This window comes from Neofelis nebulosa, chromosome 9 (assembly GCF_028018385.1).
Source record: "Neofelis nebulosa isolate mNeoNeb1 chromosome 9, mNeoNeb1.pri, whole genome shotgun sequence".
In the NCBI taxonomy this organism is placed as follows: domain Eukaryota; kingdom Metazoa; phylum Chordata; class Mammalia; order Carnivora; family Felidae; genus Neofelis; species Neofelis nebulosa.
In genome coordinates this window covers 97747357-97769639 of record NC_080790.1, presented here as the reverse complement: position 1 = coordinate 97769639, position 22283 = coordinate 97747357, and the positions used below count along the sequence as shown (strand labels likewise).

The 22283-nt window shown below is 42.1% G+C and overlaps 1 protein-coding gene across 3 annotated transcripts in view; it reads left to right on the top strand.

Annotated features, from left to right (window-relative positions):
- The window catches only part of DTD1 (D-aminoacyl-tRNA deacylase 1), a 207829-nt gene extending 186809 nt beyond the window's left edge, over window positions 1–21020 (top strand). Inside the window, exons 5-7 of one of the 3 annotated variants that reach the window (XR_009248792.1) lie at window positions 5273–5444; window positions 11708–11764; window positions 20420–21020. Coding sequence is in view for 2 of the 3 variants with exons in the window: in XM_058684776.1 (XP_058540759.1) it covers window positions 5273–5425 (153 nt within the window). In the remaining variant the exon portion in view is untranslated. Of the gene's footprint in view, window positions 1–5272; window positions 5445–11402; window positions 11622–11707; window positions 11765–20419 lie in introns of those variants that run through there. The other 2 variants (XM_058684776.1, XM_058684777.1) reach the window with 2 other exon arrangements.
- The last annotated feature ends 1263 nt before the right edge of the window (window positions 21021–22283 follow it).

Genomic DNA, 22283 nt, shown 5'->3' with positions numbered 1-22283 from the left:
CCCAACTTGTGCTTTCTTTCTCTCAAAATAAATAAATAACTTAAAAAAAAAAAGACCGGGGGCGCCTGGGTGGCTCACCAGCCATGAGTTCGAGCCCCACATCGGGCTCTGTGCTGCCAGCTCAGAGCCTGGAGCCTGCTTCAGATTCTGTGTCTCCCCCTGTCTCTGTCCCTCCCCTGCTCACTCTCTGTCTCTCAAAAATGAATAAACATTAAAAAGAGAGAGACACATATATTGAGCACTGGCTTAGGAGTCCTGCCCCATTCTAGGTTTGAGGGACACAGAGGCAAACCAAGCAGGCCCCCTGGCTTCCTGGGGCTGACTGTCCACCAGGTATATGGTTGGTGATGTCCACTCATGACAAGCCAGTGTTCTAAGCACTTGATATGTATGAAGAGTAATATTATAATCCCCATTTTAAAGCAGAGAAAGCTGGGGGTGCTGTCAATCGTTGGCACTCTGCCTGTAGCATACAGCAGGCCAGTCTGTGATCCTTCTTTGCTCTTATCTTCTTTGCTAGAAAATACACAGGGACCTCAAGGCCATCTCTGTGCCAAATTAAAGAGAAACTCGTCCAAATGTAGGTCTAGCTCCTTGGTGGTTTAGCAACAAGCTGCCGCAGGTTTTGCCTGTACATTTCTGTCTTGATGGTTGAAGAATTCAGAAAGCTCAGACACAATAACTCAACATTAATCAGCTGGGAACAAGGCTGGTTGATAAACCTGTGTTTATTAGGGAGAGAAACCTTTCTCTGCACCCCTCCTGCCCCCACAGGCCCCTCAGGTCCTGTTGGCTTTGATCTTCATTATTATGCCCATGAGATAGGAGGGTCAGAGATTGTCACTTCTGAAGTGGCAAGTTGCTGGGGTCAGCAGGGAGGGAGGAAGAAGCTGGGAAGACCTGTAGTGCCAGCAACTGATAGTGCTTTGCTTTGCTTTGCTTTGCTTCTCTTCTCTTCTCTCTCTCCTCTCTCCTCTCTCCTCTCTCCTCTCTCCTCTCTCCTCTCTCCTCTCTCCTCTCTCCCCTCCCCTCCCCTCCCCTTTTCAAGTTTGTTTATTTTGAGAGAGAGCGCAAGCAAGCAGTGGGGAGAAACAGAGAGATTGGGAGAAAGAGAATCCCAAGCAGGCTCTGTGCTGCCATCCCAGAGCCCAGTGTTGGGCTTGATCCTATGAACTGCAAGATCATGACCTGAGCAGAAAACCAAGAGTCAGATGCTTAACAGACTGAGCCATCCAGGAGCCCTGACAGTGGTTTCTCTGTGGGACATTGATGATAATACCACTGTTATGGGTTGTTCAGAGCAAATGGGATCACACAGGTGGATGTGCCAAGTGGAGGTTCCTAACAGGTGGCTCATATCTGCCTCATTGACATTACATTTGTCCAGATGCTTAAAAAGAAATGTGAATGTCCTTAGGTGGGGCTTGTCCTCTCCAGTGTGGCTGCAGTCTCCACCATGCCCTGTTGTCTCATGCTTTGTTACTTCCCTCTTTTGCTACCTGCCTGGTCCTTCAAGGTATGTAGGTTTGCAAGCCCTACGTTAGTATTTGTGTTCAACTAGTTTATTCTTACATTTTGCTATTTGAGCATGGAAATCTTAACTACAAAGAAAATCCTTTATTTTCTCAGTGGATTTAATCATGAGTTGGGGTGTTTGGGATCTAGATATTCCCATCCCCCCCTGCTTCATCCCCCAACCCCCAGCTTGCCAAGATCTACCATGAGAGGTACAGGCTGGCCATAGGACAGTTATCTGGCCCCTGGCAGTGTCTGTGTGCCCAGGGGAAGGTTGGATTTCTCCCCATGACACTAAGGCCTGTGTGGTTTGGACAGTGTTTCCTTTGCATTATGGACACCCTCATCAGTTAATTAAAAAACAAGCAAACAAACAAAAACCCAAAAGTACTCCATTTCAGTGTTTGTGGATCATGTGTTCACAGGGCCTGTACTGGTTTACATTCTCCTTGACATGCATCTCCCTGTGAATTTGAAAGCTGTTGACATTCTACATAATTCCATATGCATTACCAATTTCTTTTCTGCTTCTTTTTCTTTCTTTCTCATTTGTTTTCTTAAAAAAAAAAATCCAACTGCTTTCTTGCCTTGAGATGCAAATTCCAAGTTTTATTCTGCCTTGGATTCCAAGTTTTCTGAGAAAAGGCTTCAATTTATTAGGTTAGTTCACAGTGTTCTCACAGAGAACTTTGAGGCATGGAACCATATGTGGTTGGGTTGTATTAAGATAAATAATGTAAGAGAATCAGCATCACATCATTTATAGAAACTCAGGCTACGCTTGTCATTTAAATAATTATCACACATGATTTACAAGTGTGGTCTGTGGTGGGAGGGGACAGGGTTGGGGTGAAAGGTCAAACCGATGTTTCCACAGTCTCACACTCTTTTGATGGCACCTCTGAGTCAGTGCAGCATCAGATAGGTACTGCAGGTACCCAAGGAACCTCGGAGAAACCTCCTTTAATTGGGAATGATTCCCTGTCACTCTCCCAGAGTCTGGTTTCTCACCAGCATTTAAGAGCAGAAAGTGAAGAACAGGTTGAGACAAACAGGCTTTTGCATGAGATTGAATCTTAGCAGTGGGGGGAGGCTTGGTGTGGTTAAGTCATTGGTGATGTTCACATTTTCTGTATTTATACCTCTAAAGAGGGGAAACATAATGGGGAGAGTCTCTTTTTAAAATAAAAATCATGCTTTCTTAGTGTCTAACTTGGAACATGTTCATGGTTTTCTATGTGTATGTGTATAATTTGTCTATAGATATGCATATATTATACATACATGTATAAACACATACATAGACACTGATGTAAATGTAAGCTGCTGGCAGCAGAAGGCAACTTATCACAGTTCACTGCAGAACACTGATTTCCAGATGTTTGGATTTCATGAACTAGGAATATAAAAAGATAAAAAAGAAATTGGGGGGGGGGGACGTCCAGCATAGAGTGCCAACTCTGTGTTTTCTAAGATCACTAACAAATTTTTTTTGGTGATGGCTGTTAGCTAGACTTATCGTGGTGATCAGTTTGCAGTATATACAAATCAAATCATTATGTGTACACCTGAAACTCTTGTAATATTATATGTCAATTATATATAGCACAATGAAAAGTTTTTTTAATTGTCATAAAGTACACATAAAATTTACCATCCTAGCTATTTTTAAATATACAATTCAATAATGGTAAGTACATTCACATTGTGCAATCCAAGATCATTTTGCCAAAAAAAAAAAAAAAAAAGGAGCAAGACAGAAGGACACCCATCTACTATCCTCATCATTTCATAAAGAAAAGGAGCATTTTAATTCCAAAAGAGGAATGGGGATGGAAGGCTGCCACCTTAGATACAGGAAATTCCTCCTTTATCTGTGGTAAAATAGTACAGAGAAAAATGCCACCAAGTACATGGTTCAGTAGCTGATACTTTCACAGCAAGGCTTTGTTGATGAAGGAAGTTATGTGTTGGTTTACATCCCGGTGCAAGCATTTTACTGGTGGGATGGTCTAAGTGCTGGTAGCAAGCAGTTCACATACTAGCACTGGTCAGCAGCCCTGTTCTATACCTGGTGTGTTTTTATAAAAGTAAAAGTTGACAGTTATGGTGTGAACCCATGTATATTCATTCCACTGTGATCGCATTCTCTCCTCTGTCTCCCCATAGTTAACTATTGTACTGAAATTGGTTTGTATTCACCTAGTTCATACCATATCTGCATAAGCCCATTAGCAATATATAGTGTTGTTTTGTGTAAATGGAATCCTGCTGTATATAGCCTTTGAAACTTAATTTGGTTTGCATAACATGATTTTAAAGACTTACCCATTTTGATATATGTAGATCTGCGTTATGGTATTGCTTTATTTGAGCATATATACCACATTACATTTATCTATCCTTATGTCAGTTGACATTTAGGCTGTTTGGGTTTTTGCTGATACAAACAGTAGTGCATTGCTCATTTCTGTGAGCCTTTCCTGTGCACACGAATGAGAATTTTTCCAGAGGAGTTACCTGGGAGGAGAGTTGATGGGTCAGAGGTGAAGTGATGTCTTCATTCACAAAATCTACTTAGCATGTTAACCAACCTCATTGTTTACTAGAGCTTTTCAGGTAAATGGGAAGTGGGAAAGATAGTGTTTTAAGTCAACCATTAATAAATGTGATTTTCTAGACCAAATTGAGAGCAGCTGATTGTTGATTGATCTTAAGTTTTTGCTCAGTCTGTCTGTAATCAAGAGATGATATGGCAGGTTGCTTGTAGGGAGTTTTCTTTGTGTGTTTGGATGTGGGACGTGGACCGGCAGGGAGAAGAAGCCAGCCCTTCATTTAGTTTCCCTCTTTCCATGTGAACTATGAAATGTTTGCAGTCTTTGTCTGGGAGGCAGATGAAACTGGGTGTTGCTGTCTCTCGGGCTTTGTTACAGATGGCTTTTTTGGTCTGAGAAAATCCTGTGGGCTCACACTTGGCCAGTGTGCTCTGACAAGTTTCTCAGCAGGCCTTTCTGGAGTGGACTTGCTGTTGCTCAGGGTGTCAGATGATCTAAGTTTCTTTCAACTGTCTAGTCTGTGGTTTCCACTGGAGAAGTGGACCCTGGTTCCTCCGGAGTCGGGTGCCAGAGGCATGTCCCCCAGCCGGCCTGAAGGAAGTCTGAGAGGGCTCCCTGTGGCCAGTGTCCGTGTGTAGCCACCACGTGGCCTACTAGGAACACTTGCGGTTTTGGCTGTGGATAAGTTCAGTCTCAAAGAATAAATTGAGAATTGAGACGATGTCTAAATGTGCTTAATGTACTTTATTCGGAGCCTTCTCTGTTATCTTCAGCAAATAGTGGAGTGTTTTGATCAGTCTTTAGAAAACAGTAAGTGGGAAGACAATGTGCTTAGAAAAAGCTGGAGAAACATCAGAGGGAAAAAAACGGATAAAAGACTTTTATTTATAGGGCTCTTCTCATCTCAGCCTATCAGAGAAGCCTGTTAGCTGACCATTTTCAAATAGCACATGGCAAGATGAGTTATGGGTGGGGAAAGTTCGGAGAGATCACACACGTGACTAATCTGTGTCAACGACTCAGGTGCCTGACTGACTAACGTACATGTTGCTGGCCACTCGGCACATCTGAACCGTCACGGCACACAGGCTTATCAGACAGAAGCACTTTCATTGGTTGCTACGTGGAAAGTAATCGGTGTTTTGGATATACAGGCACACGTTTACATTTGTAAAACAAATCTTTTTACTTTTTATAATCAGCTGTCAAAGCTTGAAAAACAGCAGCAGAGGAAAGAAAAGACCAGAGCCAAGGGGCCTTCCGAATCAAGCAAAGAAAGAAATGCCCCCCGAAAAGAAGACCGCAGTGCCAGCAGCGGGGCAGAGGGCGACGTGTCTTCTGAGCGGGAGCCGTAGACTTAAGGATGGAACTCAGGTAGGAGCCTCCCCTCCCTGCATAGCTCCATCTTCTGACATTTTGGGCAAATGGTAACAAATTGAGAACAGAATGGCTTTTGAGGCAGAATTCACTTTATGGACATTCATCCATAGCTTCCTGAAATCTGCCGCCTTCCTGGATGGAGAGAAAAGTTGAGGTGCAGGGTCGTGTTGGGGGTACCCATGGGCCTGGAGTGTTCTCCTTCCTCACTTGCCTTTGTCGGCTAACAACTGCCGCTACTGTGAGCATTTCCAGAGTGTTCGCAGATGTGTGATCCGGACCTGGAGCCTCACCCAAACCGTTCCTGGCCATTGCGCCCTCCTCTCCATTGCTGCTCTCGGCAGCTCCAGCGGGGACCACAGTCACCTGCAGCCACCTCCTCTCATAGCTGCCCACCCCATCCTTCAGTTCGCTCTGCCTGTCACAGCACCTTGTCACCTCCACACCCAGGAGTGCCTCTCAGCTCACTGTAGTAGTAGTCTCCCTCTCTGCCTGAAGGTCAGAGGCATCTAAACCTTGACCTGGCTGTCTGATGGCCCTTTGCTCAAGTTTGTTCCCCCAGTGAGCATGTTATTGAGAGCCTCATACTTGCCAGAGTTTACAAGTTCAGGGAGAAGCAAAGGAATAATTGTAGCATGGTTTCTTGTGGGGGTGGTGGGAATGTGAGGCTCTGCGGAAGGGAGGATGTGTGGAAATGGGCAAACGAGGGGCGAGGTGGGAGCTGCCACAGCCAAGAGAAAAGCAGATGCAAACACTGTTTGGTGTGGGGAAGGATAGAGAGTTTTGGAACAGAGGTAGAGAAGAGTGGCTAGAACACTGCGTGCAAGTGGGCAGTGGGGTATCCAGGGAGCTTCTGTAAAATCAGACAAATAGGATTATGGGTCATAAGGGTCTGGTGTGCAGTTGGGAAATTTGGGTTTCATCCTGAGGTGGCAGGGAACCTCTGAAGGTTCAAAGATACAAATGACATGATCAGGTGCAAAGTTTAAGGAGATGACTCCAGCAGCCATGGGGAGTGAGGCTGGAACCATCAGGCCAGTTAGTAGGTAGTAGCAGAAATCAAGAGAGGAGCAAGGTCTGGCCATACATTTCAGAGCTTTCAGCTTATACATAGTCTGTGGTTCAAACCATGTCAGCATATGGGTTCATCCTGGAGATGCTGAATGGTGAGAGAGGAGAACATTCTTAAGATGGTTTTCTGCCTTCTCTTTCCTTCTGAAAGGGAAGTCCATTTGTGAAATGACCTTTAAGATGCACACTACTAGACACTGAGATATATTAGAGAGTCTGTAGTGATAATTGGGTGTTGTGGAATTGGCTTGCAAACATAAACAGACCAAAGGAACAGAACAGAGAGCTCAGGAAGGTTATGTTGTTGATCCACTGATGGTTTTTTTTTCAATGTTTATTTAATTTTGAGAGAGAGAGATAAAGCGCGAGCAGGGGAGGGGCAGAGAGGAAGAGAGGGAGACAGAATCTGAAGCAGGCTCCAGGCTCTGAGCTGTCAGCACAGAACCTGATGCAGGGCTTGAATTCATGAGCCATGAGATCATGACCTGAGCCAAAGTTGGACGTTCAACTGACTGAGCTGCCCAGGCGCCCTGATTCACTGACAGTTTTAAGGGGAGGGAGACACTGGATAATAAATCCTGTAATGTCCTCTTGACTTTTCCCCTAATCACTCTGTTTCCTTCCAAGTAACTACGGGAGCAACAGAGCCATGGTCACTTGTCTTGGCTGATTTTTCTCACACTAATGGGAAAGCAAAGCAGGAATCAGAGGGAAGTTTTTTTCACACTCTGCTTCATTTGTCACAGTCACAAGCTCCCCCTTTTCTTGGCCTTGACCTAAAGACATGGGTTTTTATTCATGAACTGACACAGTTGGTGTGAGTTAGGGAGAGTCTTCTGAAGCTTGCTATGTGGTGTCTAAATAATTCACAAATACACAGTAATATTTATGTGGCATTTATATCATATAAAACTTCCATTCCCACCCCCTTAAAATTTCTGTGATGATTTGCTCATATTAGCTGTGAGTTTTGTCATCACAAATATTGCTAGTGCTTCTGACTTACAGTCTGTTCACTAACCCTAAATTTCTGAGGGGTGAATTGCACCACGCAAAGACAGTGCGCAGAGTGCCTTTTTAAGTTACTTTTACAGTTACGCTCATTAAGTGGGTCCAGCGGTCACACAGGATCTCACTGAGTTCTTATTTCCATCCTGCCAATTTCTGTGTGACATTAAGTTATGTAATCTTTGCTTTCTTGGTTTTCTTTATTAACTAAGAGAGTCAAACTCATTCCTTTCACTAGTGGTGTTGTGAATGTCAGGCGGGTAAAGCCATAATGCCTGGTGACAGTCCTAGCAGGCTGGGGTGGGAGGGGCAAGTTGAAGGGGACTCTCCCTATGTTTCTGTGGCACCTCCCTTGCCCCCTGGCGATTGTGTTGGAGAGAGCATCCCAGCATCCACTCCTGACCCCTGGATGAAGGATGAAGGACTGGCTAATCTGATGGGCAGGGGATGACATTCATTATAGTGGGTGGTTCCTTGGTTCAGAAGCAAAATCCAGACCCAATATATTCTATTTCTGCTCCTTGAACTGAGGGCAGCTGCCCAGCCTACATGGCTTTTTATTCTTATGGCCCTACTCTGACACAGCACCATGTCTTTTCCATGTAGTTTTAAGATTATAAATAATAGCTTTTTCCTCAATGAGTATTGGGACCTTACAGTAAATTTTTAAAAATTGAATTTTCAGACTCCCATGATGAACTCAATGCATAGAAAAGTAATAAATATATAATCACTCCTCTCCCAGTAACCAAGCACAGCTTATCAACCTAAATGGATGCACGCGCACATGTGTGTGCACACACACACACTCAGATGTGCCTTGGACCTTGTATTTTCAAAATGGCTTTAAAAAATTCTTATGCCACCTAGTTGCATCTTTTCTTGATTATATTATCAACCTGCTCATATATTTTATAAATTTAATGTCTTGATTTTTGATGTAACTGTGTCTGTTCAGTACTACAAATCTTTGTTTTGTTTATTGAGGGGTGTTGTTGAATTCTACTCTTTATAACAGTGCAAAACATAACTTTCTATTTGAGTTAGATTTTGGCCTTAGAATAATCCCAGTAGAAAAGTATCCTGGACATTAGTTTCCTGTACCCAGTGGGTAGCTTGGGAGTGATTTTGCCATCTCTATGGGCAAGAAAAACACCTGAATGCCTCATGCGTAGAGAAAGAGACAGTAACCGTGTGTCACAGAACATGCTAGAGGACACATTCACAATAGAAAACAAGGGAAGAGGTGAAAGTGGGCATCTCTTTCCAACATCTCCCAGAGTTTAAGAGGTGAAATTTCTTATAGACTGGTAGGTATCTATTTTTGCTTTTCTAAAATTGATGGAAAAGTTAAAAACTGTAACCATATTTATTCTCAAGGTATTGCTGATTGGGTAGTGTAGAACTTGGGGTAAATCCTACTACAGCTGACTCTTGAACAACACGGTTTGACCTGTGTGGGTCTCCTTATGCATGGTTTTTTTTTGTTTTTTTCCAATATATTGGAAACATTTTTGGAGATTTACAACAACTTGCAAAAGCTTGCAGACAAACTATGTAGCCTTAGAAATATAAAGAAATTAAGAAAATGTTAGGAATGTCATGAATGCATAAAAAAATCTATGTAAGTACCAGTCTATTTTACCAGTTACTACCATAAAATATACATACATCTATTATAAAAAGTTAAAATTTATCAAAATTTATACACACCAACACTTATGTGGCACCATTTGCAGTGGAGAGAAATGGAAACAAGTGAAAATGCGTAACTGCATAAATTAGCTATAGTACGTGCTATATACTACTATAATAATTTCCTAGCCACTGTTGCTATTACCGTGAGCTCAGGTGTTGTGAGTATCCACTTAAAATATCACGTGACGCTAATCATCTCTACGCGAACAGTTTGTCCCTGCCGTAAGTTGTGTATTGTAGTAAAATGTGATACCTCGTGATTCTTGCGTACTTTTCATCGTGTTTATTAGTACAATACCCTAAACCTTGAATAACACCATGGAACTCATCCAGAGTGCCACTAGTGATGCTCGAAGTGCTCCCAAGAAGCAGAGAAAAGTCATAACACCACAAGAAAAAGTTGAATTGCTTAATATGTCTCATGGATTTAGGTCTGAAGCTTCAGTGCCCACCATCTCAAGATAATGAATCCAGCATCAGGAACATTGTAAAAAAAAAAAAAAAAAAAATTTGTGTAGCCATTGCTGTAGCAATGCCAGCAGGCCTGAAAGCCTTGCACTTTTTATGAAATATCCTTTTATCTCATATTGGTAATGCAGCTTTTATGTTGGTACAGGATTGCTATAAGAAAGACATACCGGCGCACCTGGGTGACTCAGGTGGTTAAACATCCGACTTGGCCCAGGTCATGATCTCACAGTTCTTGAGTTTCCAGCCCCGCATTGGGCTCCGTGCTGACGGCATGGAGCCTGCTTGGTATTCTCTCTCTTTACCCCTCCCCCTGCTCTCTCAAAAAATAAATAAACTTAAAAAAAAGAAAGGCATACCTATAGACTCTTAAGATGATTTGAGAAAAAGTGAAATCATTATGTGACAACTTAAAGCAAAAGCAAAGAGAAAGATCTAAAGCTGGAGAATTTAATGCCAGCAAAGGATGGTTTTTATAATTTTAGAAAAATGTTTGGCTTTACAAATATCAAGATAATAGGAGAAGCAGCATCTGCCGATCAAGAGGCAGCAGATGAGTTCCCAGATGCCACTGAGAAGATCATTGAAGAGAAAGGATATCTGTCTGAACAAGTTTTTAATGCAGACAAAAGTACCCTATTCTGGAAGAAAATGTCCCGAAGGACATTTATTAGTAAGGAAGAGAAGCAAGTATCAGGATTTAAGACAGGAAGGGAGAGGCTAACTGCTGTTTTGTGTAAATGCAGTTGGGTTTATGATCAGGACTTCCCTAATCTATAAAGTTGCTAACCCCCCAAGCCTTGAAGGGGAATAAACACACACCAGCTGCTATCTTTTTGCTTGTATAACAAGAAGGCCTGGACAATGAGAACTCTTTTTCTGGATTGGTTCTATTGATGATTTGTTCCTGAAGTACGGGAGTACCTTGCCAGGAAGGGACTGCCTTTTAAAGATTTTTTTGGTATTGGACAATGTCCCTGGCCACCCAGAACCCTGTGAGTCCAACACTGCAGGTATCAAGTTGGTCTGTGGCCTCCAAACACATGATCTCTAATTCAGGCTGTAGATCAGGGAGTCATGAGGACATTGAGGGCTCATCACACACGGGACTCCATGGAAAACATTGTTAGTGCTATGGAAGAGAACTCTGATAGAACATTAAGAAGGTCTGGAAGGATTACTCCATTGAAGATGCCACTGTTGTTCTAGAAAATTCTGTGAAAGCCATCAAGCCTGAAACGATAAATTCCTGTTGGAGAAAACTCTGTCCAGATATTGTACATGACTTCACAGGATTTATAACAAAACCAACCAAGGAAATCATGAAAGAGACTATCGATATGGTTTTAAAAAAGGTGAGTTGGGGGGAGGGTGGTAGAAAGGTTTCATGATATGGATCTTGGAGAAATTCAAGAACTAGTAGGCACCACAGAGGAATTAACAGAAGACGACTTGAGAGAGATGAATGCTTCCGAAACAGTTTCAGATGATGAGCAAGAAGGCATAGAAGCAGCAGTGCCAGAAAACAAATTGTTCGTCTGGCAGAAGGGTTCCAGTTATTCATGACTACTTTTGACTTCTTTTATGATTGGACACTGAAACTAAAGCAAAGGTGGAAGAATGATTGGTGCCATATAGAAACATTTGAAAACAGAAAAGAAAAAGCAAACAAGTCAGACAGAAATGACAATGTTTGGTATTTCCATAAAGTTACACCGAGCGTGCCTGCCTCATCCGCCTCCCCTCCTACCTTCTCTACTTCCTCTGCTTTCCCGCCCCTGGGACAGCAAGACCAGCCCTCCTTCCTCCTCCTCTGCCAACTCAGCGTGAAGACAGTGAGGATGGAGACCTTTATGATGATCCACTTCCGCTTAATGAATAGGAAGTCATCATCATGCCATCCGTACAGTTAATAAACTTAGGGTTGTCTATGTGTGTGTCCTTGTGTGAAAACCGATTAATTGTATGAGACATTTTTTGTCATCATCTTCATTGTCTACGTATTCATCATGTAGAACGTTGTGTGCAAGACCTGTGTGGAGGTGGAGAACCTGTCCTTACAGAGGCGTAAGGTGAGTGATAGTTGATATGAAATTGAAAATGTGTTTGTTCTCTTACTGTTTTACAACTTTTCTTTCAAAGAATTGCTATACAGTATGCCCCTCTCTCTTATAATTGGAGAAACTGCATATTGGCCTATTGTCACAGTGGTAAAGTGGTCTTGACAGTACTGTATTATGAATATGACCGTAAAACTGTATGCCACAAAAATTTCATAACCATTCATTCATTAGTGTGTACGCTAGCCTACCATAAAGCAATCCTGTTGCTACTACTTCATTATTAATGCATGAATCATTACACCTGTAAATAAATATGAATTTCTTTTTCACATTATCTTCTCATTTTTGAGTCTAGCATTGGTAATACGTATAAAGTGTATAGTGTTTTGTATCATGTAGGATGATGATGTAAGTACTGACAATGCATCTTGTTAACAGATGAAAACTGGTGATAATAAACTCAGTACAGGACTATAAATGTATTTTTTCTTCATGATTTTTTAAATAACATTGTCTTTTTTCTTGGTTTACTGTAAGAATACAGTGTATAATATGTATAACATACAGAAAATGTGTTGTTTATGTCATCAATAAGGTTTTGGGCAGCAGTACACTGTTAGTAGTTAAGTTTTTGGGGAATCAAAAGTTATATGGACTTTTACTGTGTAGGGGTTGGCGTCTCTAACCTCCATATTGTTCAAGGGTCAAAAAGAACTAACCAGAGAGGGGACACAGTAGTGGGGGAAGCAAACTCAAGGGCACAGTGTTTTGAAAAGAGTAGATGTGTTTTCCTTTTCCCTGTAAATCAAGCTCACTGCAGCTGTGTCATCATCATGGCCCTAGGGATGAGGCAGGGAGAGGGTGAGTGCAGAAGAATGATGTAGAGGGGCCCTGTCTGGTAGGAGGGAAGGTGAAGGAGAGCTTCAGTTTAGGAGACACAGTGGGAGAGAGAAAAGGGACATATGGAGGAGAAGCCCAAGCCCGCACTTGGTGTTCTGGCTCCAGGCTAGAGTCCTTGGGGTGGTGGTTAGGTTGATGGGAGAGCTGGAGGCCTGCGGTCCTGGTGCTCTGGTCCCTGGTGGGAATTCTGGAAGGAGACTGCTGTGTAGGATGGCTGCAGGTCTCTACGAGACTGCTGCAGCTGAGTAGAAGGGGCAGCAAGAAGTGGTTAGGTATCAGGATGCAGCAGGAGCTAGTAGAGGGTCTCACCTGCCTTGTGAGGTGTGCAGAAGAGAGGTTTGTGGGGGTTCATTGGGCTGGCCATAGGTCCTATTAGAAGGGGTGAGGTGAGCCTGCCCCAGAGGCCGAGAGAGGCCAATGTGCCCAGAAAGCCAGGAGGGTCATGACCTCAGCTCTTCATAGCACTGAGTCTTTGCACGTCTCAGCCACGATCTCCATGTGGTTCCCAGGGTAAGGCGTGAGGGGTCTATAGTGCTAGTGAGAGCTGAATTGAGGTCAGGTCAGACAGGGGTGGGGGCTCTGGCCCCTGAGCAATCAGGTGCTGCTCAGTGGTGTGCCCCAGGGCTCAGCACCAGGTGCTGAACCACACCAGCCACCGAGGCACAAAGGCCACTTGAGGACTCAGCTGTTCCAACACCCAGGCGAGCAGAATTACTGTGCGTTCAAGATTTCCCCTGCTGCTACTCAGCGGGATGGAGACTTGTGAGGACATTTAGATGGGCCCATGAAAATACAGAAGCCGTGTTTTCTTTGCATATTTAGCATATTTAGCACTGTAGCACTGTCTGGGTTTTTGACTGAGTTCATGAGGAAAACCATTTGCTTATTGGCAGTTTAAGGTGGATGTCCAGTTGGAATTCAAACCAGAGATGACAGCAGAGGCCGGGTGGCTGGTGCTGACATCCAGGTATGGACAGATGTGAGGAATCCTCTGAGGCACCTCTGCTGCAGCCAGCCAAGGATCAGGGAGGAGCTGGGGCACCCACCCCCTCTCCTGCACCTTTCTGGGATTATAGACATGTACTCAGATTTGAAGACCTTAAAGGGGGCCAGGAGTAAATGACAGATGGTCTTCCAGTTATGTATTTGGGGTTTTTGTTGCCCATGGGCTTTTGTTGCCCCATCTGCTGAAATTTGTCATCCCAGTAGACCCCCAAAATCACCACTGAATATTCAGATATCTGTAAGAGCTGAATTAAGTAGTGACAGACAGAAGGTGACCTTGGCATTGACTGTGCTCCACAGAAAAACAGCAAGCCCCACCCCTGCCTCTGTGAGGGGAGCTGCAGTTTTCATTTGCTTTTCTTTACAAACAGGAAGAGCCCTAGGGAGCCTCACAGGACCTAAGGGAGCAGCTTGGAGTTTCCAAGGCATGAGAGAGAAAGAAAAGGCAGAAGAAAGTGGAGTGAGAAGTTGCATGAGCTTGGGCATATTTTTCTTTGAAAATGAGAAACCTTTAGAGGATACTCCCAGGGTGTTGACATTTCTGTCACATTGCAGATGTTTCTTATTTTATCAAATGAACATGGAAGTGCTAAAGTGCACCTCTGTTTTTGTCCTCTGCCTCATTCCTTCAGGCTCACTCACCTTGCTGGGAGGTCTCAAGGTTTTCTGTGAGGCTGCACCTCCCATTTCCCCCTGTGCTAGCTATGGCAGCCTCTCTGTGGGACCATGTGCTCTCTGCCTTTGATTGCAAGGTCAAGTATTGCCTCATTTGCATATTTATTTGGCTGCTGTCATTAGGGTGTGAGAGGAGCGTGCTCCTGAGCAGCACCCCACATTTCTGTCCTCAAATGTCAACACACTTGAAACCAAGCAAGGAAAGTGTTTTGGAAACTGCCATCTGTTTGCTTTTTCAACTTGACCTTTGTCTGAATAATAAGACATATCTGGCTGAGCACATTTCTTCCTAATGAGCTAGAGCAGGGTGTGTGTGTGTGTGTGTGTGTGTGTGTGTGTGTGTGTGTGTGTGGTGTGTTGTGTGTGTGTGTTCTGTTAAAGGATAGTCATGTTTTCACTGTGTTTTTCCCCTGTAGAAGGTAGAATCTCTTTCATTTCCACAGCTTTCATTTTGCTTCCTGTGTCAACGTGTGGTGGTGTTTCATGTATAAAACTAACTATGCCTCTGAAGTGCTGTTTCTATTTTTTTTTAATTAAAAAATTTGTAGTGGTTGCCCTAGAGTTTGCAGTACACATTTTTTTTAATTTGTTTTATTTTTTTATTTTTTTTTAAATTTACATCCAAGTTAGTTAGCATATAGTGCAACAATGATTTCAGAAGTAGATTCCTTAGTGCCCCTTACCCATCCCCCCTCCCACAACCCCTCCCGTAACCCTCAGTTTGTTCTCCATATTTATGAGTCTCTTCTGTTTTGTCCCCCTCCCTGTTTTTATATTATTTTTGTTTCCCTTCCCTTTTGTTCATCTGTTTTGTCTCTTAAAGTCTTCATATGAGTGAAGTCACATGATTTTTGTCTTTCTCTGACTAATTTCACTTAGCATAATACCCTCCAGTTCCATCCATGTAGTTGCAAATGACAAGATTTCATTCTTTTTGATTGCTGAGTAATACTCCATTGTATATATATACCACATCTTCTTTATCCATTCACCCATCGATGGATATTTGGGCTCTTTCCATACTTTGGCTATTGTTGATAGTGCTGCTATGAACATAGGGGTGCATGTGTCCCTTTGAAACAGCACACCTGTATCCCTTGGATAAATGCCTACTAGTGCAATTGCTGGGTCGTACGGTAGTTCTATTTTTAGTTTTTTGAGGAACCTCCATACTGTTTTCCAGAGTGGCTGCACCAGCTTGCATTCCCATGCAGTTTTAACCTAAGTCCACCTTCAGATGACCTGTACAGCTTCACGTGTATCACATGTTATCACATGCTAATAACAGCGTCCCCACTTCCTCCCTCCCCCGTACCCCTTTCCCTCAGCTTCTTTCAGGGATTTCTCTCTCTCTCTCTCTCTTTATTTTTTCCCAGTTTGGGATGTTCTTAGCCATTATTATGTCAAACACTCTGCTCTTTTCTCTATCTCTTCCTGATATTCCAATTATATGTATATTATACCTTTTGTAATTGCCCCATGTCCTGGTTGGTCAATTCCCTTTTTCCTCCATTCTTTTTTTTTTTTTTGAAATTTATTTATATTGAGTGTGTGTGTGTGTGTGTGTGTGTGTGTGTGTGTGTGTGTACATGCACACAAGTGAGCAGGAGAGGGGCAGAGAAAGAGAATCCCAAGTAGATTCCATGCTATCAGTGCAGAGCCTGACATGGGGCTTGACCCCATGAAACAAAATCAAGAGTTAGATGCTTAACCAACTGAGGCACTCATGCCCCCCCACCTCCTTTTCCAATTCCGTTCTTTTCTCTCTTTGCATTTCAGTAGTTTGGAAGTTTATATTGACCTATTTTCAAGCCCACTGATTCTTCCTTTGGCTATGTCCAGTCTACTGATGAGCCCATCAAAGGCATTCTTCTTCTCTGTTATGGTGTTTTTTATTTTTAGCATTTCTATCTCTCTGCTGTATTATCCATCTGTTCTTGTATATTGTCTACTTTGCCCATTAGAGCCCTTAACATATTAATCATAGTTGTTTTTCTTTGATAATTCCAACATCTGTATCACATCTGAGTCTCACTCTGATGACTGCTTTGACTTTTCTGAGCTTCTTGAACTGGTAAATGTTTGTCTTTCAATACGTTTGGGAAATTTTAAGCAGTCTTTTGTCAGAGATTATTTTCTGCCCGTTCTCTTTCTTCTAACCTAGAGGAGGTTACTGTTTCCAAACCTTAGTGTTATTCTGGCCATTGCTATACATAAGGCTGAACTGCTTCCTCACTGATGCACAGTAGGCACATTATGTTTCTTTACCAGCAGTAGAATTGGATTTTCTGCATACCTAGCTTCCGCCTCAGTTTCATTTATTAGAAAATAAATTGGCAAGAAGCTGGCCACAGTTAGTGATTCTGTTTTTTGCTGAAGTGTTGAGCTAAGCTTACAGATAACGTAGAAATATGCCATCTGATGCAGTAGGTACTACCTATGTATGGATACTTAAGTGTAAATTAATTAAAATTAAGCAAAATTTAAAATTCATTTCCTTAGTCACAGTAGCCACATTTTAAGTGCCCAGTAGCCACATCTGGCTAGCGGTTGCTATCTTGGATGGTGCTGAGGTAGAACAACCCTGTCATTGCAGAAAATTCAGTTGGACAAGTGAAAATTCTGAACCACTGCCAGTTCTGTAAGACAGGCATGATTAAATACGTACAAATATATGTGAGAAATAGGGTAGAAGTTAAGCCCAAATTAAAAACTAATTTCTTTTGGGAGTTTCTTCCTTTAGTACACCACACCAAGGTTTCCTGTCTTAATGGGGAAATCAGATCACTGGCCCCTTATACACATCACCAGGTCAGGACCATCAGCCTCGAGTAAAGGAAGAGATTCTTCACCTGACAGTTCAGTGCAGGCTCACTGGAATCACAATAAATGCTAGGTCAGAGTGAATCCTTCTCTGATAACGTGGACTTCTCAGCAACCCATGTTTTCTCATAGAACAGCCTTTCTTTTCTAGGTAAGTGAATTCAGATTGGATTCCTAGCTGTGGCCTGAAATAAATATATAAAATCTGGGTTCTTTTGACAGTGGTTTGGAGAGCAGGTCTGTGGTCTGTGTATCTTAACTCAAGCACTTACATCTGTGGTTGCTCGAATGGCCTACAGCCAGAAGCAGTTCGGCTGGAAATCAGCATCTTTGAGAGACTCCAACAGGCTGTTGAGGAATTCCTTGCTTCTGGTGCTGGATTATCCCCCACTGCCCCCAATGTTTGCAGGCAATAAAAGAGAACCATTCCAGAAGCTTCTTTCCACAAGGCTATGAAATTATGGTGCTGTTATCTCAGGTGCTTACTACTGCCTGTTGCCTCCAGCCTGCGGGTCATGTCTGCCCTGAGATAGCTCACCTGACTCACAGGGAGTAGATGCCGTCCTCTGTTGAGCTCTCATATGGAGGCACCTTACCCTTCCTCCAGGGTTTCTAAATTTTGACACCCTCTTGTGCAGAATTGTGTTTGTCAGTTTGCACATGACTTCCACTCAGTGCTTCTGATGTGGCAGGTGGACCTCACAGATAGCTCCTCCCCACCTCCCTTTTCATATGTCTAGCTGTGTGAGTGTTATGATCTCCAGCCACTCCCACTTGACAGCCAGCAACCTGGCCTCTAGGTTTTTCCTTGGTCATGTTTAAGAAAATGAGAAGGAGCATTTGTTAAAAGTGAGATCGAAAGTAAAAGTGGCATCTATTTGACCAATCCATGTATTGTGAGGGGCAGGGGGCAGTGTCTTTCAGGTGGGACAGTGTCTACTGCTTGGCCAGAAGGCTCTTGCATGCAGTTTGGGAGCTCATCACTCATAATATTAATGTTGATGTTATGATTAGGTGCACCTGTTGGGTATTCCAGTATTAGAACAGTTAATTCTTGAAGGAATTCTTAGTTCAAATCCTTCAGGGTCAGTGCTTAATGTAGTCCCTAGGCCTAAGTGGTTTACTGTAAACTTTGAGAACCCCTGGCATGAAACCTCTCAGGATCCCTTCTAGTTCTGTGATTCTCTGGTAGGGAACTAGAAGTTCTAAATTGTCTTCCTCGTAAAATTTCTTTTGAAAGCCATTTTGTATTATAGAACTAATGCTCATTCATCACAGAAAATTTTTTAAAATGCCAGAATGCTCAAAGAAAATAAAAGTCACCCGCCATCTCATCAAAGATAATCATTATTAACATAATGCTTTTATAACAATTTCTCTAATCAGATAATTCTGTATCTTTCTCTAATTTTACGTACTTAAAGATAGACTGTATATATAATGCCACTGCTTTCATCATCTAATGGAATATTGTGAACATTATCATTATGTAAACCTTATCATTTCCATCTGCACATCAAACATTGGAAGCATAAATTTATTATCTCAAAGCTTTAAAACATCTAGGATATTTATCTGAAGTTATTGTAAAAGAATAATATATTAAAGCAGGGTCCCAAAGCTCATTTTAAGTTCAAAACAAAGGTTTTAATCTGCACCAAGATGAAGTTCCCCAAGGGTCAATGTGAGATCCAGTTTCAGGATTTCAGTTATTACTATTGCAGATGAGGAAAGAGGCTTTAATACACCCAGGTGCCTATGTTTGGGTTACTATCTTGATTAAAATATAGGAGCAAATGGACTGCTTTTCTTGACTTAAAAATACAACTAAATATGGTCCCCAGGAATTATATTGTATAATCCCTATTCCTTTGTGGTCTTTGAGATCTCTTAGAAATAGTGCAACACTATGACTGGTGGGTTTTAGAGCATGAGGGTAGGCCTTGGGGGAAATTTTAGTTCCTTGTGTGGGTCTAGAGAACTGAAGAACATAGCTGAAGTTATAATTAGCCTTTCTGGTGTGGGCCCATGGGCCTCCATGTCAAGCTGGGCGCAGGAATGGAAGGCTGTTAATTCTATTGAGGCATCTGCTCATAATACAACCCTTTGTTAAGAATGTGACCTGTGCTGAGTGTACCCAGAAGCATATTCACAGATGTGGTATCACTGTGCAACCCACTATTACCAGAATCTTCTGCTTTTACCAAAGTTCATCCAATTAGAATTTAGATCTGAGAGAATAGAAACTGCTGTGTTAAGTTTGGGGTTTAGACTCTTGGTTGACAATTGCCTGCTTCATAGATCTTGGCAAGACCAGCTGGTTTTTGTTGTAGCCTCAGAATTACAGAAGAAAACTTGAGGCACTTGGAGATTTTATACTGAAGAGCCTACCATTATCCTTTGAGCAGCATTAAAAATATCCCAAAAGCAAGTGTTTAGCTTATTCCCTGTCTCTGTGCTTTATTTAGGTTCCTCTCTGCCTCCCTCATTATTAAAAGTTTTTGGAAATAAGGTTTTGTATCTTTTTTCAAAGAATTTGTCCATTTCATCTGTGTCGTCTAATTTGTGGGAATTACGCCATGGTATGTCCTTTTTTATCCTTTTAATGTCTATAAAACATGTAGTGATGTTGCCTCTTTGATTCCTGATATTCATAATTTATGCCTTCTTTTTTCTTGGTAAGTCTGGCAAGAGGTTTATCAGGTTTATTGATCTTTCCATGTATTTTTTGTTTTTGCTTGAAATTTCATTAGTTTCTATTCTACTCTTTATTGCCTTGGGTTTACTCTTTTATTCTTTTAGTTTCTTATGGTGGAAACTCAGATTATTGATGTGACATCTTCTTTTCTAAGGTAGCCATTGAATGCTATGAATTTCCCTCTAAGTGCTGCTTTAGGGAGTATCACAGATTGTGATATGTTGCATTTTCATTCACAGTCACGTTTTAACCTATTTTCTAATTTGCCTTGTGATTTCTCTTTGATCAAAGGCCATTTAGAAGTGAGTTAATTCCCAGGTATTTAGTGTCTTTCTGAGCTCTAAGAATGAGGTTCTAATAAATTGGAGACTTTGATGAGGTGTTTGGATTTATATGTGACAGCTTGGCAGATTTTTCGTGGTAAAGTGAAACTCTGTCACGGTGTTGTCATTGTATGGACTGAAAAGGTATCTTCGGCTATTTTTTTTATGCTTGGTAATATTTTTAAAATAGGATTTGAAGGCACCTTTTCCTGTAATGTGTCTTATCTTTGTTCTTTTTAGTGCATTATCATCGGGTGGAACTGGATCCTGAAAAATTCATGGAAGATGCTAAGTACCTACACTGCTTTAAGAATTTGGAACTGAATCATGAAAAGGAAGACAGAAAGAAGAAATAGGGAACCTGAGTAGCCCTGCAAAAACAAAGCAGAATGAAACCAAACACCACCACCAAAGGAACGTTACCATTCTCTGTTGTTGCTGTGGTCTGACGGAAAGGTGGGTGCCGGCAGTGCAGGGGAGCACACCCCGTGCGTATTGCAACAGGACAGACACCCATGCTCCCCCCACAGAAAGACTTTGCTGGTTCCTGTGAATTCTTGGCTTGCTTTTGGAACAGGTTGGTCCAGCGTTATTTGTCACCGAGTCCTCCTTTCACACTGTGGTGTATTTCTGCGTGTCCGTGATGGGTCGCAACTGCAATTCATGCTGTCCATGCTCTTCCCAACACCGCCTTAGCCAGGGCCCGTGTTAAGGTGTACAGAGAACAGACTTTAGTGATAATGTATTGTGTAAGACCTTTGCATCTTGTAAATTTTCTCATTTTTCTAAAAAGAAATAATAAAATTCCAAACCTCAACAAACCACTTTATTATTAAACAAATCCTTCTGTGTTTCTGCTTAATGATTTTGTCTGTAGAAATACAATGTGTCTGACCCCACTCTGTGCATATTAGTTTTAAATAACCCTGTTGCAAGAGGCGTTCCCTGAGTGGCCCACACAGGCCTCTGATTCCATGGTGAGAGCCTATCAGTGGCAGTTTGTAGTTGATGACATTTTACTCCAACATGGGAAGGGAAAAGAATGGCCAAATGATGGAGACTAAGTGTGGCTGCAATCTCTCATTTATCCAGCATTGGGAGGTGGAGAAAGGCCACAGCATGTTGGACCACACAGATGCCCCTTTTCCAGGAGCTGAATGGTTGTCCATATATCCAACCAGTATTCTCACAGTTCTGTGAAGAAGGAACTGTATTCTGCCAAAGAGTTTCTTAGCTAATTTTACTGTTATTAGTGGCACAGTTGTACTGGTCGTTTTTAGACATTATATGATGTTAGCAGTTACATATATATTATTATATGGAATATATATTTATATGACATCTATAGTATTTTAGTGCTTATACAGAGTTATCCTCTTTTGAAATACTTCTTGCCCAACTGTAAAGGAGACATTTTTATTTGGCATTTTTGTAATGCTGAAATTCTATCTGTGACCTTTATAACTGAGCCTGTCTAATCTGACCCAGTTGTCTACTTCAAAGAAAAACATAGTTAGAAAATGTGAGGAAAAGAAAGCTCAAATTACACCTCTAATATGCATTCAAGTACAAGGATATGGAATTGGAAAGGGGTTTGCCAGACTGCCTTTCTCCGAACCAATACAGGTGGTCTGGGATAATCCATGATAGCAATAAACTCTGGATTTGAAATCATTACATTCCAGATGCAAATCCCTGGTCAGGGATGGGATGCCCAGTTGGATGGGCAGTGAGGTCCAAGAAGCTCTCCTGTTTGATTTTTCTACATAGGCTTTTACAGAATGAATTAAAATTCACTTTAAAGTTACTGCAAACTACAGTTTTGTAAACTTGGCTTAGGGTCATGGACTTGCTGAACACATTTGTCAGACATTTCTCTGCCACAACATTTTATCACCACCAATTAATGCTTGCTGAACAGCTGCAACCTGTCCTTGTGCTAATGGGGAATGAGGATGACATAGAATAGCTAATGTACTTGACGTCTGGACGGTGGGAAAATGATAAAGACCCTTGGAGCCCACAGTTTAGTTCCTGGATCTCATTTTAAAGGGACATAGACAAATTGGGGCATAAGCAGAGTCATGTGGGTCGTTTGCTGAAA